The sequence below is a fragment of the Microtus oregoni genome, unplaced genomic scaffold (genome assembly GCF_018167655.1).
Source record: "Microtus oregoni isolate MIOR12 unplaced genomic scaffold, Mior012 000005F_ref0000423, whole genome shotgun sequence".
Taxonomy (NCBI): domain Eukaryota; kingdom Metazoa; phylum Chordata; class Mammalia; order Rodentia; family Cricetidae; genus Microtus; species Microtus oregoni.
This window is the reverse complement of record NW_024543064.1, coordinates 24,064,326-24,090,821: the sequence shown is the minus strand read 5'-3', so window position 1 is coordinate 24,090,821 and position 26,496 is coordinate 24,064,326. Positions and strand designations below refer to the sequence as shown.

Below are 26,496 nucleotides of genomic sequence, written 5' to 3'. Positions count from 1 at the left end.
CCACAAGAAAGTTGGACATAGCTAGACACACACACTCGTGATCCTGGCGCAGAGACGTGAGGATGCTGGGCTTGCCGGGATGCCAGCCTGACTCCAAGTTCAGCCAGAGACAAACGCTGACAACCAGAGGACAGGACCAGATATCCTCTCCAGACCTGTGTTCATTCATTGGTGTGCATATCCATACGTGTGTATAAACCAGCTCATGGGTGTGCATATCCATACATGTGTATAAACCAGCTCATAGGTGTGCATATATATCCATACGTGTGTATAAACCAGCTCATAGGTGTGCATATCCATATGTGTGTATAAACCAGCTCATGGGTGTGCATATATATCCATACGTGTGTATAAACCAGCTCATGGGTGTGCATATCCATACGTGTGTATAAACCAGCTCATGGGTGTGCATATCCATACGTGTGTATAAACCAGCTCATGGGTGCACATATATATCCATACATGTGCATGTGTATAAACCAGCTCATGGGTGTGCATATCTATACGTGTGTATAAACCAGCTTATGGGTGTGCATATCCATACGTGTGTATAAACCAGCTCATGGGTGTGCATATCTATACGTGTGTATAAACCAGCTCATGGGTGTGCATATATATCCATACATGTGTATAAACCAGCTCATGGGTGTGCATATATATCCATACATGTGTATAAACCAGCTCATGGGTGTGCATATATATCCATACATGTGTATAAACCAGATACATACACTACCATCCTTTCATCATCCACCTGTGGATGCACAAGCTGTGGGCTGGCATGTGGCTTGGTGGTAGATGTTTGCCTGGTACGGCCGTGGTCATGGGTTGGATCCCCTGAACTTCAGACACACACACACACACACACACACGCAGTCTTTCTAGATGTAAGCTCTCTTTCCCAGTTAGCTGTATGGGGTAAACTAAAGGCTCTGGAGGTGAGCCGAGCCTGTGTGTGCATCATGTCCTTAGTCTAACAAGTGTCAGGCAAGAGACCTTAGTAGCAGATTCTATTCTCCCTCCTGATCCTGCCGCTTCTCACAGTGGAGTGGGCAGAACCATGCAGTCCTGTCAACAGGCCTCAGCCCCTCACATCTGCCTGAAGGCTTCTGCTCTGAACAGCAGGTCGGAAACCTCCCACGCCCTCCTGAAGAACACCAGGAGAAGGGAGCCTGAGAGAGCCTGGAACAGACCTCCGTCCCCTGGCTTCGGAGCCTGGACTTCGAATGTGATCCAGCCTGAGAACAGACGCTGCCTGAGTCGTGGTCTAGATAAGGACAGTATAGCCCAGTGGGCTGGCAGTCACGGGGTAAGAGGACAAGGACTCTTAGGGGACAAGGACTCAAGTCACCAAGGGGAATGAAGCTCATTTCATTGGGGTCAATATCTCATTTCTGAAGGGCTCATGAGAACCACCTTCCACTTGGTCTGTCTCCCACCCTTATTTAGGAAGCTATATTTAACAAAATAGAATAAATCAGTCTCCAAATAGATGACCTGCTTCATCTAACCCTTCAGATCCACGGGAGAGAGGGCTACAGAAATTTCACATCCCTCTATACCAATTACCAAGGAAAATGTAAAATTACACCTCTCTCAGAAACAACACATATGACTGGCCTCGTCTCCAAACCCACACCGAATGGTTGTGCTTCCGCGGGACCCCTCTCTGCTTGAGCAAGAGCCCCTCCTTTTCACCATCGTTAGTTCTGTAAGTAGGCTCGAAAGGAATCCGTTCTCCTTCCTAACAGGATATAATTGTCTAAATCAAATTTGTAACCATGACCATGCCAGAAACGTCACATTTCAAGACAACTCTCATTTAATCAGGCATGACGGGCCTGACAGGACAGCACCTCGTGAGAATGAGGGCCGCTGTGGCAAAGACCGGACCTGTTCCACAGCTTGCGGCATCAAAGCCTTTTCTTCTTCTTCTCTTTATATTTGTGATTGGTTTTGTTCTGCCTTTGAGACAGGATCTTGTGTAGCTCAGGCTGGCCTTGAACTCCCAATGCTCCCACTTCTGCTACTTGTGCAAACAACACAAAACCAGAGAATAATCCAGGAGCCTTGACACACTGAGACTTCGTCTCCAAAAGTGGGGGTATGCACCCCCTGCCATCACACAGTCTAGCAGAGGCAAAATCAGTTAGTTCTTTGTACACTGATGCCTGATAATATAAGGAAAACTTCACATACACACAGCGATTAAGATTCTGGCCCAGGGGCTTGGTAGAGTCTCCTGACGGCATTTTGTATCATATGTTGTAATTCTACAACCCATGCTACAGCAGGTCTTTGCTTATTCATCAATACCAGGTCTCATATACGTATGCACATCAGACCAGCCAAAGTTTTAAAAAAAAAATCAAGGCATGACAAAATCAGAAGATTAGTGAAACACACTCACTCACACACTCAGGACTGTGCCTGAGGAGGCACAGAAAATGGACATCAAGCTGACAGCCTGCCTAAGGCCATGCTATTCTTCGTTCTTGCTAGTAAACCTACATATTATTACTCCCCACACCAGAGAAACAGAGAAGGCAAAACGTTTGCACCATCGGATAAAGGATGCAAAGGGAACACAAATACCAGTCCTGGTGGCACACACTATAATCCTAGCTACTAGGGAGGCAGAGCTGGGAAGTTCAATGTTGGCCTGTGTATAGAACAAGTTCTTATTTCAAAGGAAAAGGGGCATTTTAAAAGGGCTGGGATGTAGCTCCGTGGCAGCTAACTTGCTAGGCACACACAAGGCTCTAGGTTTAATCCCTGCTACAGAAAACAAAGCAAAAACAAAGCACCACAACAAAATTCACTAGGGCTGAGGATACGGTTCAGAGGTAGAACTCTCACCCAGCACATGAGGCCGCAGGTTTGATCCTAACACCACAGGACATTTTTAAAGTAGCACTAAGAATAAAATGCAGAGTTTCCTATCAAGCTTTAGTTCCTTACATGAAAGGAAACCCTCAGCTGTCGGTAGCTACAGACGCCACAATCAAACAGTCCTTCCGCTGACGCTGGTCCAGCTGACAGTAGTTAACACCCAAGCTCATCGTCAGACTAGTAAATGAGCGAGCTGTACTTCTGGTCGGAACACACCAACTACAATCTTCCAAACCGTTGTTTCTTTCCACTCCTCTGCTCCCTGTATCTAGTGTCTGCCCTCCCTTGCACACACTTACTGCATTAAGTCTCCTTAGACTACACGCACCACCAGGCAGGGGTTTCTCTGGTTTGTTCCCAGAATCCTGTGTGGCACAGCACATGGGCTCAGTAAGTGTCTGTTCAATGGATGAATCATAGTCTCTGTTCAAACTAGGTCTATCTAGTCCACAAACACTTAACAAATGTCTAGACACTCAGATGTGCAACCACCCACGGGGGATACAGAAATGCAGGACACAGAGCCCTTGCTTTCCACAGCTCCCAAAATATTGAGGGAAGCAGAAAAACACACAGGCAAGCACGAGATAGCCCACTCCTGATCCAGTGGAGACAAACGGCCCTTGGATGCTCAGGACCTAATGGCTCACAGAAGCCATGCCTGAACCAGTTATGGAGGAAGTAGAACCCAAGGGTGCAGAGGAGGCGGTCAGATGTCTCAAGTAAAGGACACTGTTAAGCACAAAGACCTGGATTTGAGAAGGGCTGTGCGGTAGTGACGGCAGAGCTCGGTGGAGTGGAAGGGTTTCATCGGCATGGGCTAAAAGGCTCCTCAGAGAAATCTGGACTTGACCCTGGGAGCAACAGACACCTGAAAGTCCCTGGCCCTCCCGGCAGCAGTTCCAGCACAAGGCGGCAGGTGCTGAGCTCAGGGGGGCGGGGAGGGGGTAGCGAGGGGCCTCAGCAGACTGGAGGGAGCACCTACCTGGTGTGCTGCTGGAGGTGGGAGAGCTGACGGAAAGACTTGTCACAGTAGGAGCAGTGGTAGGGCTTGACGCCCAGGTGGATGCGCAGGTGCTGGGCCAGGTAGGAGGCATTGGCGAAGGACTTGGAGCAGTGCGGGCACTTGTGGGGCTTGGCCTCTGTGTGCGATTTGGAGTGGATCTGCATCTCAGACTTGGTGAAAAAGGTGAGCGGGCACACCTTACACCTGCGGGCAAGAGGCAGCTTCACGCCTGGGAAGATCCCCACCCACTCCAGTCCATCTCCAGGGAGACCCTCCCTAGCAAAGAGACCGTGTGCATGGAGCAGATTCTACCTGCGGAGACCAGAGGACACGGGCCAGCGTGGGAGAGACAAAGGCCAGTTCCAGTATGGGTACCTTCTAGTCTGGAGGGAGCTCTGGCATCTGGGAACATCTGCTGCTGTCTGGGGACCAGGGCCACATACAAGCACAGGGAAGCCAGGAAAAGCCCTGCCTGCAGCCACGCCTGTGGACCTAGCGAGGTGGTTCTCACAGGCCAAGTCATTCTGACCCGGCTGTGTGTTAGAATCTTCTAGAACCTCTTGACAAGTACAGGTGCCTAGCTCCCCACCTCCACTCAACTACCCCGGAACTTCTGGAGGCCCGGTCCTGGCAATAGCATGTTGTGAAAAGGTCACTGGGTGCTTTAACGTGGTCCAGACACTTCTCTTGGGGCAAGAAGGACCAGGACTCTTAGCACTCCGACCAGCCCTGGACCACCTCTGAGGGGGCTAAACGCTATTCCTCCCCCTCCCTGATAGTCAGGTATGTTGAGGGGACACTACCCTGCTCTTTGAATCTCAGCTCCCCACCCTTATCCCCTGGGGTTCCACTTTCTAGATCTCGGCATACATCTCCAAAGCAACCCCACCCAGACCACGTATGAAGAGACCCTCACCTGTATGTCTTGCCCTCCTTTGCGGTCTCACCGGAGGCCAGGATGGGGTAGGGGACAACAAGGACAGGGGGACCCCCTGGGTTCTCTGCCTTGATCTTTTTGCGGCCTCGTTCAGACTTGGGGGGGCCAAGGAGGCCGTGGCCCTGGATTGTCTTGATGGAGTCCAGGAGGGGGGGGCTGGTGATCCCTGAGATGAGGGTGGGGGATGAGGCGATGAGGCGGCTCTGGCTGGTGGTGGTAGGTGTGGACGGGGTACTGGTGCCGGTGCCGGTGCCTGGGGTTGACTCAGATGTACTCACAGCGGGGGTTCGAGAGGAAAGCCCCAGACCTGGGAAGACACGCACAGTTCAACACAGGCCACCCAGCTCTTGCCTTTCTGAGCTATCTCCATTTACTCAGGGGTACCTAAATGAGAGCTTGCCTATGTGTGAGATGCCTTAGATAAGCTGAGACTGAGTTAAATTTGATTAAGGATCCAGTTTTGGGGACTGAAGGCCTAGCACCGGTAGAGCACTGGTCCGGTACCACACAAGTCCTTAGGTTGGACCCCCAGCAGTACAGAAACCAAGAAGCACTTTAGAGATAATTCCACCCACAGAAAAAGTCCCAGGCACACAGACGTTCACCTCCATGTTATTTATAATAGCAGAATTTCAGAGACAACTGAATTATGCAAATCGGGGGAGGGCTGGGTAAACAGTGGTTAGCCTCCTTGTCGGAACTTCCCACTATCTTTGTTTCTAAAGGCTGTGTGTGCATGCCCAGGGAAAACAAACAGCCCAGCCGGTGTGCACCAATGTGGTGTGGGGGCAGGGCAGGTTTTAAAAGGGATGGTTTAACTGTTTTCTGGTTCTACAGCAATGAGGCTTTAAAAAGAACCCTCCCCCGAATCCCCTGCAAATTCTCCAATGACCGTTTTTATTTATTTACTTATTGTTGCTTCTTGAGACAGGGTGTCACGTAGCCCAGGCTGGCCTGGCCTTGAAGTCCCTAACCGCTTGCCTGTTTCCCACACGAACTACTGTGCCCAGGAGAGAAGTTATTCTTTGGAAAATGGAGGTAATGACGGTGTAACAGCTGCCTGTAATACATGCATGCACTTGGGAGGCTGAGACAGGCACGGCCAGTTCCAGGCCAGCCTGGACTACACAGGGAGAAGGAAGGAAGGGGCTACCAGCATCTATAATACAACTTTAGTAGATAAAATATGATGCCAGTATTTCTCATCTGACTCGGTTTTTTTCATATCCATCTCTCTATAATTTTAAACAAGTCAAAATCTGCGCATTAAAAAAAAAAATTCATGGCTGGTGTGAGCTTCGTTTGTACCACACTGGCAGCAGGGATGTGCACTGACGCAGCCTCCACTGAGGGCAGCTGCGCAATAGATATTAAAGTTTAAGTGCTCATAACCCTTAACCAGGCGATTGATTCTGCTTCTAGAAAACACCATAAAGAAACAATCGCGCATGAGCACAAAGATCTCCATGCAGGGGCTTTCCACACAAAACCGTGATTCCACAAAATGATAAAAAGTGCTTGTCCTCAACAGGGGCTGTGGACATGGACATGGGGCCTCTACGGCCACCAAAACAGGAGAGCTGCACTGCCAGGAGCATGGAGACGTGCCGGACGGCTCAAGCTCACACGAGCCCATCTACCCCAGAAAGCACATGCTACCTACATGTGCAGACACGACACCGTGAGGGCCAACGTGGAGGCGGACCCCAGATGCTCCCGCCAGCTAACCCAGTTCTCCTTAACAAGAGAGGGGAATTTTTGGTCATCGGGGATTTTCATACTCTGTCTGCTTTGAAATTATTTGAATCTTTTACTTGGTGACGTCACCCATTTTTAAAACATCTGTGATTAGAGAATAAAATAAAATAAATAAAATAAATTACAGAGAAAACAGACTACTGTCTGACAACAGCAGAACTAGGGCTAGTTCTCCTCTCCTTCCGGGTTCTCTGAAATGTCTACATTTTCATAATGACCATGTTATTACCTTTACAGTAAATGTGCAATAAATATGTCTAGAATAGAATGGCAAATAGGAAAAAAAAAAGTTAAATTATTGACACAGCCCTGCCACAAACAGCAAACACACGCATATTAAAAAAAAACAAACAAAAAATATGGAAAAGGAAAAAAATCACTGAAAGAGTGTCTATGATTCTGGGTTAGGTTAGGCACTAGGGAAGATGAGCAATTTTTTTCTTAGTTCCTCCTTTTTCCAAATTTCCCTTAATATGCTTATATTGCTTTTTTAATATTACTTTTACAACAAAAAATAAATTTAATAAAATCATAATAACGGGAGATGTGCAGAGTGCAGCTGGGGCCTAGGGAGGCTCACAGGGCCCACAACTGTCAGACATCTCAAAGAGAAGCAGGAGAAAGGCACTTGGCTGGTGGCAGGGGTGAGCCACTGAGGGTGCAGGCCCGGTCTCGGTGGACTCCTGAGTAAGTCTGTCCCAGGGCTCTGAAGAGGGACCCTCCCTGGGTGTTTCCCCTGCACCCCAGTCTCAACCTACATAACACGTAACACAGAGCTAGTCCCATCCCAGCAGTCTCTCGTGCATCTTCTCCTCACTCTCTACATCCTGTCCAGCACGGACGCCTCTCCATCTTTCTCACCCTAAGATCTATCCACTTCTCCGCATCCCCACAGCCACTGCATGGTCCACCTCACTATCTCCTCCAGAAGCTCTCCCTGCACCCGTGCTGGTCCCAGAACCCTGTCTCTACCTCCTGACCAGACCAGCTTTCCGAAAAGCCGTGGCTCCCCAGTGCCCCCAGGGTAAAGTCCAAATCGCTGAGTGTGGAACACAGTGCCTTCTGCCTGGCTTCTCCCCTCTGCTGAATGGAGACAGCCGGCGGGACTGCATGAAGATGCTGATTTAGGACCAAACACTGTCTGCTCTTCAACCCAGCACTGGCAAACCCCATCACCAGGCTGCTGGGAGGAAGGACTGTTACTAAGCACACACAGGTGAAGTCACTGCCTGGTGAAGTCATCAGAATCCACGGGTCCACCCCAGCTGAGCAACCTGGCCGCCTACCCATTGCTCCCTCTGCTAGAACCTTCCACCCTTCTGCTCCACCGCCCTAGTCTGCCTTGAGCCTTTCCTTTTCTTTTCCATGGAAGGCCTCTGGTCTCCTACAACTGTGGATTTCACTTTCCACACGAGCTTTCAGCTGTAGGAAGGAATTCTCACAGTTCAAGGTCAGAGGAAGCCTGGGGGCTATGGCTAGCACCCATTAGCCCCTCTGCCGAGCTTCTCCTACAACCCTGGATCCCGCCCACCCTGTTCTCATCTGGTCAGGTCCTACCCTCACCAAGTCCCAACTGGACCAGATCCTGCCCCAACATTTCTCTACAGATCTTGACAGCCCCGCCCACTTCACAGACTCCACCCACTCAGCTTACCTGTGACAGTACTGGTGGCCGGCCTAGCGTGAAGCGCCACATCGGGCTGCGGCACAGACTGCGGGTGCAATCCTGGCACCTGCTGCAACTTGGGCAGAGACATGACAGCCTGGCTGGTCTCGGCGGGCGCGGGGGGCACTAGCAGTGGCTGTTGGGACGAGGCTGAGGTGGGTGGCAAGTGAGGTGGCCGGATCTTCTCCGCCATCAGCTGCTCTTTGATCTTGTTAATCAGGACCAGGTTGTCCAGCTGCAGAAAGGAGAGGAGCCAGATTGGGATGGGTGGGCCACACTCCAGGGCCTTCTGGGCACAAGCTACAGTCTGAACTCCAGGCAAAGCATAGCAGCTCCACCTTGGAGGACAGCGGGAGCGGAAGTCTTACCTGGCTGGGCATGGTGGGAGGAGGGGGCCAGAAGTAGGGGTTGTTAAATCGAGGTTCGGCCATCCTGCAGAAAGAGAGAGCGTCTGTCACTATCAACTATGAGATCTCCTTATCCCTTAAGACCCAAATTCCTCAGTCAAGTGGGCCTCCCATCAGACCCAGAGACCCACATCCCCAGGTTGACAAGTCAGGAATTCAGTGTCTCCCTGGGAGGACCTGAAGGGGCAAAGGTCACATTCAGACCAGAGTGCTCCCAGTACCTGCGAGCCCCCCATGCTTCCATCCCCTAGGTTTTAGAGCCAAACCCGTGGACCCTACACAGAACTCTCCCCTCCAGAGACCACTGGAGATCCCTGGGAACACCTCTGTAAACAGCCGCAAAGCAGAAGCAACTACCCATTCGGGATCCTTGCCCTTCTGCCTCCTCCCTGAGGGAAGACATCCTTATCAGAATACACAAGATGGGGCAAAGATACAGCCTCTCTAAAGGGCAGGTGGTAGGAGAATTTACACAGACCAGAATAAGCATTCCCTTTGACTCAAGAATTATGCCCTGGAAAATTCAGGCACAGACAGGTGGACAGGTATGTCTGACCTGCAAAGTTGGGGGTGACAGAGTGCTGTGCTTAAGGGGAGGAGGCTGGGGAGTCCAGGGGTCAACAGAGTGTGACAAGGGTACTGGTGGCCTCCACCGCTGGCAAGTTCCATGGCAATCTGTGGGCTTGAGAGCCTTTTCAATCAGGGCAGGTCAATACCAAGGACAGACCCTTGAGACTAACTGGCTCTGCCCTCTGGGGTGGGAAGTGTGGGGGAATGGGGTTTTCTGTGACTCTAAACTGAGTTAAGAATTGACTTCCAGGAATTGGCTGCACGGGGTACTCATTGCTTTCTCGCCACGTTGACTGAGTGATCCCTCCAAAATCTCTTCCCTACCTGGTACTGCAGCTTTAGACCGAAAAGAAATGCCTAAAACCTCTCTTCTGCTCCTTCCAGTGAACTTGAGAAGTCCCTGCTAGAATCGTGGCAGAGTTTGAGGAGAAAGCCCCTCCCACCCCAGGGCACACAGTCTACTCTAAGTGCTTTCCGAGATAACGTTTAAACGGCTCACCTTTGTGACCTCTACTTGATAAATAGGCACAAAGGGCAGCCTTAGCTCTTGGGCAGGGTGAAGGAATCAGAGCCTGGGGAGAAGGTGGAGGCTGCCCAGTGATAGTTAAACTGGGAAGCCAGATTACCCAAACTGCTTCCCCTGGCCATTTGCTTTGTAAATGCTAGTCCTCAGCAGAACAGAAGTCTCCGGAAGGAAGCAAGCCCTGCAGAAGGCCTCACCCCTCACTCCCTACCTGGGGAGAGCCTGGTCTCAGTCCTCTAGGCGGGAGCAGAGGCTGGGGGTGGCGGTAACTGGGATAATTCCCATCCTGTCAGTCTTCGGTCCCCACAGCTTAGGAGGCCCTTCCCTCTGCCCACCAAACTCCACGGCAGCCTCTTACAGACAAAAAGCCACGGTCTGCCTGCCTAGCTCCCTGACTGCCCCCACGCCTTTGGGATCACTCCCCTAGAAAAACCTCAAAGCAAGTCTCCAGAGAGGAGGCTGCCAGTTAGCGCCCACCTTGCGCCTGGCACACTGGCACTGAGAGCAGGGACTCTCACCACGCCCACTTTTAGAAGAGAGGTAGAGTGGCTGGCTCAAGATCACGCAGCAAGGAAGCATACCACCGAGACTCCATTAGCCTCACCTGACTCCGAGTCCGGTGCATTGGCCCCTGAACTGTTCAGGGAGAGGAGACAACTTCTAGCTGTAGGCTTGTGGTGGTGTCCTGCCTTACGGTGGCACAACTGTGACTTCATGAGTGGACACAAGGTAGGGAGGGGAGGTGGGGAGACTGGGGAGCTAACCAAAGGTATCTTGGGAACAGGTACACGTGTGAATTGCATGAAGGAATGAACGGAGACTAAGATTCCAAATTCTCTGAAAAGCAAGCCCAACTGCTTACTAGTGGCTCCGTTTACAATGCGACCCAGGAGGAGGGCAAGCTGGGAAGACCTTCTGTCCCCAATCCATGGACCCTCTCCTCAGCCATTAGAAGGGAGACCTGCTCAGACTGCAGGGACAGGTAGGGGCAGGCCTGGATGCAGCCCTGTGAGCTGTTTTCCTCCTCAGTAAGATGGGGTGACACTGGCTGCCGTGTCCCAGGACTCTGTCCACTGTACTAGGCTCCTCCTCATTTTCCTCCTCTCTGATTCAAGGCCGAGTTTAACCTTCCCAGATCCCACCCCAGTTAGGGAGCTGAAGGCATGCCCAGGGTCCCATTCCTGGACTAAAGTAGACAGTACCATTTATCAAGCCGCTGAGTAGCCAGGGATAGCCCTTGCCTTAGCTGCAGAGCCTGGCACATCAAAGGGAAGCTTTGCCCAGAGCACCAAGTCTGCTCCGCACAGCCCTCTCGCCCTCTCCTCTCTGCCTTCTCCAGCTATGAGTCTCCATGACCCTGGCCCTGGTATCCACCCACTGTATGCCAGAGGCAGGAGGCAGGACAGGGCCTGAGTGTCTACAGAGCTCTCACCTTTGCTTGTGGGTAAGCCCTGCCCCGAGGAAGGAGAGTGGTAAAAACAGGTAAGCATTCAGAACAGATGGAGAAGAATGGGGGTGCAGCAACGTGGAAAAGGATGAACCTTCCCGGTGCTGCAGTGTTACGGGACACAGACCAGCTCCTGGGCCTTGAATGCCTAAGTGAGATAGCAAATGGGACGCCAGCGGTGGGAAGGCAACAAGGAGCATGCTGGGCCAAGGGGGCCATGTGACCAAGGGGGTGCCAAGGTCAAGGGGAAGCATACTGGGGTAGAGGCAGGGACCAAGCCTGCCAGGGCTGCGTGTCCACGCTGGGCAGGCAGAGGAGAGGCACTGGTAGTCGGCTAGGGCCTTCAGCACTGGGCAAAAACCTAGACTGGGAGCCAGGAGCCGCCCACCTGGACCGTGGCCCTTGCAATCCACCCACAACTGCCATTTGTTTTTCTTGTTCTAAAAGGTAAAGAAAGTTAACTCTGGGTAAATGGCATGTCTCCTGGAGCTGCTTCACAGACATCGGCCAACCAGGGACTAGCACTGGGGAACCCAGGGCCAGGCCGACGTACCTCGTCTTCCCAAACAGTGGATGGAGACTCACAGGTAAGAGCTCCACCTATGAGGCCTTCTACACATCACCAGATCACTCCCTTCAGAGCCACCTGGGCCCATTAGGGGGTCCCTGTGTGTCTGGGGTTTCTTGCCTTCTTGGTCTCTTTCACAACCCCCCCCCCCAGTGGGGGAACAGGACCCCTATTCCCCTAGCAGCTCAGCCCATCTACTTGAGAACTCTAAGTACCGAGAAGCCTGAGCCTCCACCTAGAGTTTAGGTCCAGCTCCCAGCTGGCCCTGCCCTTCCCTCAGGCTGTCTCTCAGAAGCTGCTCAGACTCAGTTAGCTGGTGCTGGCCTTGACTTTCTCCAGTGGCAAGCCCCTCCTCCAGTCACCCACCTCTGAGCAGGTCACAGGCACACAGTGACCCTCCTGCCTCAGACCAACCGCAGCTGAGATGGGTTGGGAGGCTGTCAGTCTGTACACTCTCCAATCCACCTTTGCCACCCCAGCAGTCCTGGCTGGGAGCACCTCCCTCCCTGCAGGGGACAGTAGGCTCTGGTTATCCTGATCCCACTTCTCTGGACATGTTGTCCTTGGACAAGTCACACGCCCAGCTTCCAGGCAAGGGATAAGCTGCCTAGAGGCTGGCCTAGGCTGCAGGAGTGAGCCAAGGGAGATGAGGCCCGCTTGAGTTTCCTAGGGTGAGTGGGAGCCAGCCAACAGACGGGGCAGGCATTCGGGTAGAAGTGGCAGTGCCAGCTAATGCCCGTGGGCAGCAGTACCCTGGTGTGAGGGGTGTGTGGCCTCCCCTAAAGACTGGCAAACAGAGATGAGCCTGGACTGTCAGCCAGGGCCTTGCTCAGAGTTGATCCCTAGCTCCTAGGCCCAGCGTCTGGACGTTAGCAGCAGCAGGTGAGTGAGTAGAATGGGCAATTTGTAAGAGACTACCAGATATAGCAGGTTCTAGAGAGGCCAGGAGTTGGTGGCAGGGGAATTCCCAATTAGAGGTGTGAGGCTAGGGCTGCACCTGGCCTAGAGGGGGATGACCAAAGGGGCCTGGCTACTTGGGGGAGCTGGTAGCCAGGGTACTATATAGGTTGTCCCCACAATGTGGCCCAGATCTCTGGACACCGACAGAGACAAACACGGTCAACACAACATGCAGACAGCACCAAACCCGCACAGGGAACAGACACAGACTTGTGGCCACAGCATGGATCCACGGACACAGGAAGCCAAAGCCACCAACACTAAAAGGGCAAGCATACCTCCCCCACGACACCCCCAGAGGACAGCAGTGAAGGGCACGCAGGTCATTTATGAACACAATGCCTTGGTCCCCAAAGAACAAGCCCCTTATTCACAGACCCACAGCCTAAAATCACAGGTTCCTTACCTAGAGGGTCCTTTCCCACTTGGTGAACTTCTACTCATCCTTCAAGACCCAGCTCAAGTGTTCCCTCTTCTACGGAGCTTTCCCTGAACCCCAGTCAGTCACTTCCTCTGTGTTCCCAACAGCACCTTGTATATGGGAATAACAATAACAACAATAATAAAATGACAGCTACCGTTGATTGAAACACCAATGTGCTGAGCAGATGATGATTCGAGTTATTGAGTCTTCCCAACGACTTTGTGAAATGAGCAGGTACCAGAAAATACAGCTCAAAGACGGCAGTCAACCTGCCCAGCCACACAGCAAGTGAGTGAGGGAGGAAGGATGCCCGCCCAGCCCCGACCCAGCCCCGACCCAGCCCCCTACAGGGTCACATGCACTCTGGGGTAACTGGAGAATCCTTGAGCTCTTCCCAGGCAGGATGCTACCCAGTATCTCACCTGGCTGGGAACTGAGCAGGAAATTTACAGCCACTACTCACTGCAACAACAGACCCATGGTACAGATGAAGAAACTGAGGTCCGGAGAGGCTAAGCAACCTGGCTGAGGCTATGGAGCCAAGTACAGATCTCAAAGCCGATCCCTTCTGACACTTTTTTCCAGAAAGCCTCTGAGGCTAGTCTAGCAAACTCCAGAAGGAAAGAATAACTGAGGGAAGGGCACACTGGGTGCCAGGCTCTGCCCCATGGGTACAGCACAGACTCAGACCGGGAGACACAGAGGACACACAGCCCAAGGTGGGTGGTAGAGAGCGGGATGGAGGGGGTGCACTGCTGCCAGGGTGGAGGAAGTGGGTGTTGTCGGTTCAACAACTTAGGCCCCGCCCCCCAAAGCCACAGACGTTAAAACTGAGATCTGCCCCGTCCCCATGGCCACATGGGAGCAGGTTTCCAACAAAGCAAACGGGGATGCGGATGGATGGGTAGGGATGGGGAAGTGGGAGGAGCAGGACCCTAACAGCCGAGACTCTGTGATTATGAGGAGGCTTCAGGGAACCACGCCCACAAGAGCCGGGTGCCCAGGGGGAGGTGCTAGCCTCCGCTGCTTGGGGTTTGTCTTTGTTTCTCTGATTTCCAAATTCTCAGTCATGGCATTCAGTTTCTTTTAAAATGAAAACAATAAATTTATTATTTAAAGAAAGAAAGTGCTTGGGAGCCTAAGGGGAGGAAAAGTGAGGAGGCTCATGGGAAAGTCAGCTCAGCTGATGGGGGCACGCCAGAGCCACCACACATGGGGGCCTTTCACCCGATCCTAAACCCAGCTGCAGTGGAATGTCAGGAGGGCTTCCGGAAAGAGGCAACACAATCTGCACTTTGACCCTGATTAAGATTCCACAGGCCTAGAACTCTGGTCCAGGCCTTCAGCTCTGGCTTCAGCTGGAGCCCCACCCCCACCTCCAGCAGGTTCTCCATCTCCACCCTCAGCCTACCCTAAGCTCTACTGCAGTCACTGCGTCCTGCCCTGCCCAGAAACTTCCATGGTTCCTTACTGCAGACACAGTGAGACTGACTTGGGTCATTTGGGACCAGCTCCTACTACCCTCTGGCCTTACTGCTTGTCCCACTGTACACTGAGCAGCCAGAATGACAGCCCCACAGGTCCACTTCCCCTCTTGCTTCCTCCCTGTCAAGGATGCCAGGGCCACTCCTGGCATCCTTGAAGGGGAGGAATGATCCCAACTCTTCCTATGGGTCCCAGTGCACAGGCTCTTCTTCCTGGAAACATATGGGGTCTGCTCCCCCCTGTAGGCTCTGTCCCCTATGTGTCCTCCATGTCCACCATCAGGGCATTTCCCACACCTGTGTTTTCTTAGCCATCTGTAGACACAGTGCTCCAAGAGAAAGGATCGGAGGCCTTTTAAGCCAGCAGCCATCTGGAGCCGGAAGGAAGGGAGGAAGGGAGGGAGGGAGGGAGGGAGGAAAGAAGGAAGGAAGGAAGGAAGGACGGACGGACAGTGTATATGCATGACCAGTGAAGGGAACTGAAAACGTTACAACCTGGACAGAAGAAAGTGTCCTCCCCTCTGAGTGGCCCCTGTATCACCCGCGGTCCTGTGGCCCACATCTACCTGATCTCATTCTGACTGACATGAGGAGGGGCTGCAGGTGCGCTGACCCTAAAGATGTAAACAGCTGGTGAACACAGTCAACGGTTCTGCCTTGCCAGCCAAGAAAAGTCAACAAGCTCCTCCCGCCAAAGGAGCAAAAAGACGATGGAAATGCTAACGCCCGATACTGGCGAGGGTGTGAGGAGGTTGGCACGGTCAGTGGGCATGCACAACAGGAGCATTTGTGGGAAGAATCTACCCATAATGTGTCAAGAGCTCGGAAAACCGTCCGTCCTCCTGGCCTAGTGTGCCCAGGCTTGGGTCATCTCATCCCTAGGAAACAACCCAAAGATCCATGCACAACACTGCTTGTGTCCCTGGGTTTTTATGATTAAAAAACCTCAAACAAGCAACAGGGAGACAGCTCTGAAATGATCTCCTCGGTGACAGTCCACAGTGACACTGTTGTGACTTGTTCAGCATGTGCATGGGCCTAAGGGGAACCAGGGGCACAGAGGGACTAAGGAGCTGCCCAAAGCCAAGCAGGGAATGTGGGGTTCTGATCCAGACTATAAGGGATCTGGAGGCCAGGCTACCACACCCACTAAAAAGCATGGTTGATAACATTCCATGGGCAGTCAGGAGATATTTATGATACATGGCCAGGAGGACAACGAAAGATAGACTCGCACCCAAGACTAGATGTGAGAGCCAGGAGGACAACGAAAGATGACTCACACCCAAGACTAGATGCTAGGAGAAAGGAGGAGCCAAATGCTAACCGTGGGGATGTTTGGGGTTTGGAACAGGGTAGAGACGGGGCTGTGGGTTGATGTACTTTATATCTCTGTCTTTTATGACTTTTCTACAGCATAGCTATCTGACTGTCTTGAGGGATACACTTTTTAAAATGAAATTAAAGCTTTTCTAAGCTTTGTTTGGCAAAGTAAGGCACCCCTGCCTCCTATTCAAAGAGCCACACTCTCAGATTTCCCCAGAAGAGAAGCCAAGGGTCCCACGGCAATCTCCAGGACCATCGTGCCCTAGGTGCAAGGGCAGTTAGAAGGGGACTCAAGTCCCATCACATCCAGGGTTTCCAGGCTGTCTGTCACTCATTCTTCCACTGGAAGTCCTACCCCACAGCTGGTCAGCCAGGGCCTCTGCAAGGCCCTGCTGGCCACAGGCATTCCTATCACCCAACCATTGCACTCATCTTTCTGCCCCTATAGCTCCTGCAGCTCTCGCCCCAAACAAGCTGCTTTCTATGCCAGATGGTGCCATCTGAAGGTGGCACCTGGAACTAGAACCCTGGCATCAAACCTCAGCTCAGGTTTGCCATGGGTGGATGGTCTGGTCATTTGTCTATCCAGTTGCCCATGTAAGCTATGAACTGGCTAAGGACAGCTTATTTGAAGGTTCATGCTAACATTCCCTGTCCCCCCTCATGGCTCAACTGACATTTGTCTTAGGTTCAAGGCCATTTTTCCTGACCTTTTTCCTACATAACAGGAATCAGGATCCAGTTCCACACTCCTACGCCCCCTGTATCTTCTACCTGTCCTCTCTCAATACCTCTAAATACACTGGCCTCCCCAGCAGCCAAGAGTTACCCTCAAGGTTAGGATAAAGGCAGAGCCATGAACCCACCAATTAGAGTTGGGCAGGGCTCCATAAGGCCCTGAGAGACTCAATAAGGCGGGGTCTCTCCATGCCAGAAGAGAAGGGGGTGCAGGAACATTCCCAGTACAGAGGGAAACATGGCTAACTCCCCAGAAGAGCAGAGAACTGCACAGGCCAGAAGGCAGGAGGGCCCGTGGCAGCATGCTGGAAGTAGGGAAGGCACAGGCTAATGGCCAGAGTAGTTCATGAAAGGAGGGAGCACCCTGAGCAATCAAGGGCATGGTTTCCAGGTCAAGCAAGAAGCTTTGTAAGACAGAGGCTGAGCAGAGGTCATTTTCCACCTGGCTCTTTGAGACCCACCCACCCACCTATGCTCAAAGTGTCCCTCCCACAGTTCCCTTTGCCCTCCACATTCTCCCATGAAACCCAAAGCCCTCGCTGCTCTTCCAACCCTACCCCTAAGACTCCAGCCAGACCAGCCTCAGAAACTGGCTTCTTCGAACTTCTAGCTAGGAGCAAGGCTGAGGATCCTGGATCCAATTAGGGTGGGTTTTTGCAGCCCACCATTGTGATGGCAGAGAGAGCTGGCCCTGGCAAAGGGGATTGATGTCTGCACTCAGTGCCCTCTCTGATCTTCCATCCCTTTATCCTCAACAACTCCACTTCCACCTCCAGACACCGAGAGATGTCCAGGACCATGAAGCTTCTCTAGGCGGAGACACCATCATCTTAAAGACACAGAGCATGGGCCTTTCTCTACTGCCAGCTCCCAGGTGGATAAGGATGCCAGTAGCTCACACTTCTTCCACCTGGGTCCCTTTAGATGCTTCCCAGGGCAATTCCCACTCAAACTCCTCCTAACCTCACAAGAAAGATGCTATTCGGAATGTGGCTCACTCCCGGAAAGATGCCTGAAACACACCTGGGCAGCATGCTAACGTGTGGGAGCGTATCCTGCCAGGACAGCTGAGGGGTCTTTACTCTACCTAACCAGCCCCTGCCCTCCTGGTTCTCGGGGTACTCTCTGGTTTGGGGTCAGGAACAAGACTCTGTAGGTACTAAGCCACTTAAGCTCATGAGTGAGGGCTGGAGGAGCAGAAACTTCTGGCAGGCCTTTCTGCCAATCACAGTTGGGAAGGGGTGGGCCTAGGCCTTCACGAGAGGGCAGAAAGGAGGGGTTTGACAGCCTGAGGGCCCAGGTTTGGGCCTTGGGAGAGCAGCAAAGCCCAGAGATAAAGCTGCCATTTGTCACCTGACAGGCGAGAGTGGGGTGTCTGATGGTACTACCACAGGGCTGCTACGAAGGCACAGGTTAACACGCTCAAGGTTTCAGGATGGTGTCTGGCTCTGTGACATGCAGTTACAACCCACGCTAACCTGCCTGTGGTAGGCCCTGAGGTTCAGGGAGCCTTACACTAGTGTTCCAGTGTCTGGGAGGCAGGAGCTTCCTGCAGCAATTCTGACTTCTCCCCACACCAGGGCTGCTCTGCTGACATGGATCCATCCGTCTTTCAAGACAGACAGGTCCCCAACTGGGAACCCCAATGTGTGATCATAGCTCCTCTGTGAAGAACTTCCTTCCCCCTTCCATGCACGCAGTCTGTGGTCAGGTTAGGCAAGGCTCAGGGCCAGCAAACAGTATGGACCCCAAGCAGAAGGACTGAGTGGCCATGTGGGCGGGGGAGAGTCCAGGGGAGATTTCCTACAGACTGGACCACGCTATCCCCAGCCCCACCTGGCTGCTCACCCTCCCCCCAGGTTCTCAGGGTTACCATCTTCTCATGCTTATGAGTGGTTCCACTTCTTCAGGCAAGGAGTGAGCATTTAGCTACGGGAATACAAGGGGGTACGTGAGGGCTCAGAAATGGTGGTAGCACAGATATGTATATATATATATATATATATATATATATATATATATATATATATACTTATGTAAGAACATGTATGTTGGAGGGTGATGGGGAGTCTCCCTACTGCAACCAGGTGTCCCTCATCAGAACCCCAGTACCCGGCTGACTAGACTGTCCTCTAAAGCAACGGTTCTCAACCTTCCTAATGCCACGACCCTTTAATACAGTCCCTCATGTCTTGGTGACCCCCGACTATAAAGTTATTTTCACTGCTACTTCATAACTGAAGTTTTGCTACTGTTATGAATCATAATGAAAATATCTGCTATGAAGGCTATCTGATATGCAACCTCTGAGGAAGCATTGTTCAATCCCCCCCAAAGGGGTCACAACCCTCAGGTTGAGAACTACTGCAGTCTCAGGAGACTAAGGCTTTTTCCTCAAAGCTCAAAATGGAGCATCCTTGTTGGCCATGTGGGTGAGGCAGGAACCAACAGTTTGAGGGCTCCTCAGGCCTCAGAGTCAAGTCCCTCAGCCTGTCCCTCGACTAATGACACTGTTCAGTCACCTATCCAGACCAGGCCAGAGTCTTGGGGTCCATAAAGCTCTCTGGCAACCACAGCCACAACAACTCCCACAACAGCTGGCTTCCTCAGTGCCAGGCAGAGAAGAGGATGGTACTGGACGGGATGCAGCTACTCCAACCAGGGCTTCCTCTTTCCCTTAAACCCAAGGCAAAAGAACCTAATGAACAGAGAGCCCACCAGGTAAAGCCTCAGGAGACACATCTCAGACACAGCCCACTCTTCACCCCAACCCTACAGTTTCCCTGATGGGTAAGAAGAGGTCAGGCTACAAAACATTCATCAGATGCCCACTACAGGAGTGGAAAGTGGGTCCCCTGTCCCCGAGGGCATCAAGCCTGTCCAGAGACCCCCCAAACAAGTGTCAGCATGATGCTACAGAGACAAGAGGGGCTCTGGTCATTTTCAGCAGTCTCAGTGGATCCATCCATCCATCCATCCATCCATCCGTATGTTTAGCCCATGCACCAAGGCCACAAGACTGGCCCAGTGGAGAGAAAGAAGCCACTGAAGCCCATGAAACCACAGGGTCAAAGCTCCGGGAAACTGGTACTCTAACGTGGCTTCCCAGGGTCATGGAACATGGAAGGTTCTGGAACTCTAAGTTTGTAAAGAAGAAGTGTCCTAGAAGTGAAAGATGTCTGACCATGGGTGACAAGGAAAGAGCTCAGTGGAGGGGGATCCTAGGGAGGGCAGAGGCTCTCCAGTCAGGATGTGGGCAGGAGTCCGGTAAGGCTGGGCTTCTCCACAAAGCTGTGGGATCAGAAGCAGCCACACAGCCACACAGCGTGCTGATTTCCGGACCCAGGGGTGTCCCCACTTCCACCCCACCCCCCATCTCTCCAGGGATAAGAGTTCCCTGACTTCTCCATGCCTACACTTCCTAGGCGACAAAAGAGGTTAATAACAATGACAACTGTATACTTTCTTTTTTTTTTTTTTTTTTTTTTTAAAATTTATTTATACAATGTTCTTTCTGTCTGTGTGCCTGCATGCCTGAAGAGGGCGCCAGACCTCATTACAGATGGTTGTGAGCCACCATGTGGTTGCCGGGAATTGAACTCAGGACCCTTGGAAGAGCAGGCAATGCTCTTAATCACTGAGCCATCTCTCCAGCCCAACTGTATACTTTCATATGCACAAAGCCTTGGAGAGCGTGCAGACACAAAGCAAGCACTCTGTGTTGATCCAAGATGGGGTCCCAGTCAGAGCGTCGAAGGTTCTGAGTGAGAAAGCTGCTCAGACGTTACAGTTTTGTGTTTGTTTGGGAGAGGCTAAGATTCTGAGATTCCACAATTAAATCATCTCATTATTTCCTAACAACAACCCCCGAGACTCCCAGGGGAAGATGACAGACCTCAGTGTAACTTCATCTCCTAGGCACTGCCGGGACACGGGGGGGCTGCCACCACACCTGGCCCCGCAGCTGTTCCTCACCTCGGCTGAGGCCCCAGCCACACCTCACTGGAAGCTTCTTGAGTTGAGCTTAAGCCTGCGTAGAACTTAAACATGTTCCTCGGCAGACAGCGAGAAACACAAACAAACACACGGATGAGAAGGTTTCAGATGCCCGGAGCCACAAAAAAGAAAATAAGAAGGGGTTCGTGTGACAGGGCGGAAGCTAGTCACAGCAAACGGACAGTAAAGGCCCCCTCGAGGAGGTGATGTTCAGTGGTGCCACCACTAGGCAAGGATGCCAGGCCAGGGAAGGTGCATGAAGCAGCTGGCATGGCCAGAGGTGCTAAGATAAGGGGGTGAGCAGGACAGCACAAGGCAAGAGCGGGGAAGCAGAGGTTGAAGAGCGAGCAAAGCTGGGGCCATGAAAGCCCCTGTAGGCCCATGGAGGAGTTTTGGTTCCTTGTTTATTTTTCTTCTAAATGTTCAGGAAACAGTATAACTCCCATCAGGAGGATAAAGAGACAGAATGACCGACCAGTCAGGGTCCCAGGACACTTGGTGTTCTGAAAACCCCCACTATGGTTTACAAGGCAAGGCAAGGCCTAGAAAAGTTAAATGACAACCCTGATGGGTCAAAACACACATGCAGAGACCCCCCAGCACATGCCTGGCCAGGACTGGGAGACTTCTAAGACAGTGTTATTATCTCTACTCCTATTAGCGAGACCAAGCGGAACATCCCAGTTTACAGGGGCTCAGACTGAAGCTCACAGATGAAAAGAGCATGCTCAGTGTCCTGAGACCCAAACGGGACTTCTTAGCACCCTGACCCATTGCGAAAAGGGTCGCTGAAACTCTTATTCTTGGGGGACACAATCCCTGGGGACTCACCTGAAGCCTTGGCTTTTCTCCCTTGCTGGCTTTAGAGTATTACAGGGCATCTCATATCTGTCCAACCTGGGCTGGGGGAGGAGGATGGATGGATGGATGGAGGATGGATGATGGATGGATGGACAGACAAACTGACAGGGAGACTACTGGAATGACTACCCAATAAGCCAAGGAGTGAACAGCAGAAGGATGAACAAATGGCCTAACATCAAATGAACGAATACACGAACGGAAAGGCTAATGGGCACCAACTGGAGAGGGATGCAAGGACATGTTCGCCCAGGGACGGGTCGGAGCTCGGCTAGCTGCAGACCCAGGCCACAGAGCACTCACGCACCAGCTTCCCACCTCCGACCGCTGGCCTCCATTCCCCGGGATCAACCCTGAGACCAACCCTATGTCTGCATCTGGTGTGGCCATTATTCTGCAGCCCCTGCATCAGCTTGCCCCACTCCACGGGGCCCAGTGGTTTCACCATCCCTCTGAGCAGTTCACAGAAGAAAGGAAACGGGAGACCAAGGCTCCAGTCCCAGCAGAGGCTTCCTCTCTCTGAGTCCAGATGACCTCCAAGGGCCTTTCCATCCCTGACATTCTTCGGGGTGGGGGTGAGCCTCCGGATTTTTACACAGCCACTGGGGTCAGCAGAAGAATTTCAGACTAAAAACTAGAAACTGGGAAAGGTCCTGCCCACAGCACCACCCACTTAGGAAAGGCCCACACAGGGAGTCTGCAGGCCTGAGTTAAAGTCCTCCTCTGGCACTGCCCGGCCTCTCCGTGCCTCAGTTTCTTAGATTTTAGAATGGGGATCAACTGTCCAGGCCTGAGCATCTGCTCTCAAGCCTGACACAGCAACAACCACATGTGCCATCGTACAAACTGTCAAGTTCAATTTCCTGAAAGATTATGATGATAGGGTCTGGGGAAAATGAAGGGGGTCACACTGTCCTATTCCTGTTCAGTTCTGCCTGAAACAAAACATCCCGGTGTCAGAGCTCCAAAACAGAGAAGAGTAGCGGAAACCCCGCAGTGAATCCCAGCCGCAGCGCTCTTCTTACTGAGCAGTGTACTGTGACTCTCGGCCTCAGTTTCTCCATCTAAAACCTCATTGGTTCAGAACCCTGTGACCCAGGCAAGCCTCACTCGGCAGCCTGACATTCCCAGACCTTGTACCCCTGACTCTGTCCTTAGGGAGAGAGTTCACACAGCCTAGTGGAGCCAAGACACAGATCTAAAGGGAGACTTGAGTGTTTTCCCTCCAGGAAATGGGGGGAGGCAGTTAGATAAGCACAAAGGCTCTGGGCATAGCACAATATCCTCCTAGGACGGATTCTCCCAAAAGGGGAAAAGACCCGGCTCAGATTATATAGGCCTGGTCTCAGATCACTCTGCTGCCGGCAGAGCCAGCGGGTTCTGACCTGTCCAGTCGGACACTTCAGAAACGCTACTGATGTCCAAACAGCAGACTTCAAAGTGGCAGGCGGGGTGACAGAAGGGGGCTAAAGACACAGCAGAGGACAGGCCCAAGTTACAGAGGCCAGGCAACCAGCTACTCCTGTGTGTATTGGGACCCGTAGGAGCTGTAGGCCTGTACCTGGCCAAAAACCCACCACCACGGACATTCATCCTCAGAAGTCATCTATGGAGGCCAAGAAGGCCACCCATACCTGGAGAAGGTTCTTCAACTGCACCAACCAGACTTGCCCCAAGAGGGGGCTACCAAAACTTCCTGTCCACCGAGGGGCTCTGGCCACCCATGAAGGGGTAAGCCTCCCTCCACCCCAAACACACATAACTCCTAAAGGATCCACACTGCTGGAGGGCAGAATGGTGAGAGAGAAGGGTCATGTCGTCATGACAAGGATCTTAGCTCCAAACCCTGGGCCCAGTCTAAGCCCTAGTGCCAGCCACCTCCCCCAAATCTAGGGTTGTAGTATAGTTCCTTACAATGCCACTTTGATAGAGAGCCTAGTCCAGACGACTCCTCCCCAAAACTCTCACCTCAACCCTACACACACACACACACACACACACACACACACACACACTCCCCACCCCCACCCACGCAGCTCTGGGGAAATCGGCAGTTAACTTTCCCCAAAAACCCTGCAAAGGCGGCTAGCTGGAGAAACAGAAATAGGCCTCCATAGCCTTTCATGGCATCTCACAGCCCCCGGGGGATGAAAAAAAATCTTTAAAAAAAAAGCAAGAAAAAAAAAAGAAAAGAAAACTTTCAGAGTTAACTTTAAATTCCCAGCCCCCTCCCCCAAAATCACCCGGCAGCTTCTCTCCCCCTTATTTTTCCCTTTAAAGTGTAATTGTATTGTGTCTCACCTCCCCGAAAGGCTCCCGGCTCTCTCCAAAGAAAAGGAAAAAAGCCAACCCTTCGGGTGCCCCCTCTGCTTCCAGCCGCCTCTCCCACATTCTCAGACAGTTTTATTAAAATCTTCAGACAAAAGAAAAACAAAAATGGCAGCCTGGCTTATTTTTAAAACAGGACAGGGACGCCATATTCTGCAGATCTGCAAAAAAACGGAGAAATCCGGCACTGGCCGCTTCACCGGGCCGGCTGCAAAGTGCGCGAACCGCGCCGTTTGCAATCCGTTTATTTGCATTAAGCCCCATGAATCATTGTTTACCGGAGAATTGCAGCAGGTTTGAATAGCCCGGCTTAGGAAAACACACAAGCACACACTCGGAGACTAGCCCCAGACACGCCGCGGGAGACGCTGCCTACCCCGCGCGCGCAGCCGCCACCGCGGCCGCCCCGGGCCCGGCCCGAGGCACCGGCGACCCCCGGGCCCTCGCAGCGCGGTCGCCCCGCGCTGACAGCGCTCGCACCGGCCCGGCCCCCGCCCCGCAACTCGGCGCAACTTTCCCGCGGGCGGGCCCGCTCCCCCGCGCGCCCCGGGCCCGCACGGACCTGGCAGTGCTGGCGGAGCTCCGGGATGTGGCCGCAGCCCCGAGCCCGGCGGCCCGAGCAGGGCCGGGCTGGGGGCTCCCGGCTCCGGCAGCGGCGCGCGGCTAGAGCTCGGTGCGGAGCGGCGCGCAAACCTTCCGGGTCGCCTGCTGTTCACTTCTGGGTTCTGCAGGCGCCGCGGCGGCGGCGGAGGCCGGGTGTGCAGCCGCGCGGCCCCGGTGCGCTGGGCCCCGCGAGCGAGCCGCGTCCGGCCCCCCGCCTCTCGGCTGCGCAGCCCGCCCGGCCCCGGGGCTCTGGCGAGTGGGCAGCGCCCGGCGCTGGAGACGGCGAGGGGAGGGGGCCGGCGGGGCGGGGACGGGCCGCGCGCTGGGGGCCCCCGCTCGGCCCCGGGGCCTCGTCTCGCTCTCGCCGCCGCCGCCGCCGCCAAGCAAAGTTGCGCGGCGCCCCCTGCCCGCGCCGCGCCGCGCCGGAGGCTGAGCCACAAAGGAACTCCGCGCCCCCCTCCGCCCGCCCGAGCCGCGCGGGGAGGGCACCGGCGCCCGGCCCTAGGACAGCCCCTTCCCCAGCACGGGGGCTCCCGGGGCCCGGACGGCCGCGGCCATTGTCCCGCCCAGACTCCGCTCCCGGGTGGCGGTGGCCTGGGGACCCGGGACTGGCGAGCCAGGTTGTTCCCGGAGCTTGGGGGTGTCCCTCCCTGGGAAACCGCAGGCTGTTGTGGCCCCCCAGGGTAGCCCCCACACCTGGTGACAAACGGCCGTGCTCAAAATCCAGACTAAGATTAATGTTATTTATTTTTGAAGAACAAGGACATGGAGCTGGGGGGGGGGGTGCAGAAGTTTGCACAACCTAGGACACCGCTTCCTAGCCTTAGGCCTGAGCCTCAATGGTGGGGCGGCCTGGGGCTGACAGCAGTTCTCAAAGTCTATCAGAGGTGGCACCGGCTGTCCCCCAGCTCCAGACCTCAAAGCCATCTGCGTGACTCCTCCTCCCGCCTCACCCTCCCCAGCCAATCAGTCACCAAGTCCTCTTGATTCGGCCTCGCGGGCTGTGTCAACTTCTAAACTTCACTTCTACCTGAAGAGGCGGACATTCCTGACTCCAAACCGGCTTAGATTTCTGAATAGTTTCTGCCAACCACCTGCAGGCCTAGAAGATCAAGGCTGCCTCTGCCCTCAGGAAGCACCCCAGGGAAGGATGGACACAAACCATCCTGTCTTCTAGGAAGCAAACATTTAAACACTGCTAGTCGGCTGGGAGCGCAGTTCTGAAGACTGGACAAAGTCCCTGTCCTCCTGGAGAGTCCAGTTTAGCACGGGATGTCACCACTCGGAGGAGGCTGGAGGGTGGGACCCACATCAGTCAGGCTCCTTTGCAAACACACAGTTCCTGGCACAGGGCAGAGACACAAGAAGCATGTGACATGAATTAGCTGAAATAATATATTAAAAACACAAAGAAGGCCCCTCTTCTGGAGAGATGGCGGCTCTGGGGTGAGCCTGGTGGAGGAGAGAGGAAGGTCTCTGGCTTCCAGAACAAGGGTAAAAAAAAAAATTACTGGCCTGTGGTTGAGGTGTTCTATGAGGAAACAAACAGACTAGCAAGTAACCAGAAAGATGAGACGAATCACCCATGCAGGAGAATGGGTGCTCAGGGGGCGATGGGGGGTACACAGGTGTGGGGCTCACAGTGACTTTCTTTCAAGGAGCATAGTATGAGAAAGAGAAGGGAAAACGTGACGTCAGAGTGGAAAAATCTGCCAATTGCCACCGCAGCCGAGAGATGGAGGCCACATCAGCAGTCATGAATCACGCTGGTAGTGAGGACACTTGACCTGTGATAAAAGCAACACCTTCTGTGGCTGGAGAGGTGACTCAGCAGTGGAGAGTGCACTCTGCCCTCGCCAGGACTCAGCTTGATTTCTACCACCAACATGGAGTAGCTCAAAACTGCCTGTAACTTCAGCTCCAGGGGATCTGGCACCCTCTTCTGGACTCCTCCAGATCCTGCACTCATGCGCACATAACCACCACCACCACCACCCCT

The 26,496-nt window shown here is 53.2% G+C and overlaps 1 protein-coding gene across 4 annotated transcripts in view; it reads right to left on the bottom strand.

Annotated features, from left to right (window-relative positions):
- Znf362 (zinc finger protein 362) overlaps positions 1-24,893 on the bottom strand; it is a 32,393-nt gene extending 7,500 nt beyond the window's left edge. Inside the window, exons 1-6 of one of the 4 annotated variants that reach the window (XM_041653084.1) lie at positions 24,457-24,893; positions 13,144-13,268; positions 8,631-8,694; positions 8,251-8,497; positions 4,818-5,145; positions 3,881-4,105 (exon numbers count right to left, since the gene is read on the bottom strand). In XM_041653084.1, the coding sequence (XP_041509018.1) occupies positions 3,881-4,105; positions 4,818-5,145; positions 8,251-8,497; positions 8,631-8,694; positions 13,144-13,181 (902 nt within the window). In that variant the 5' untranslated portion in view covers positions 13,182-13,268; positions 24,457-24,893. Of the gene's footprint in view, positions 1-3,880; positions 4,106-4,817; positions 5,146-8,250; positions 8,498-8,630; positions 8,695-13,143; positions 13,269-23,867; positions 23,956-24,270; positions 24,290-24,456 lie in introns of those variants that run through there. The other 3 variants (XM_041653086.1, XM_041653085.1, XM_041653087.1) reach the window with 3 other exon arrangements.
- Between the last annotated feature and the right edge of the window lie 1,603 nt (positions 24,894-26,496).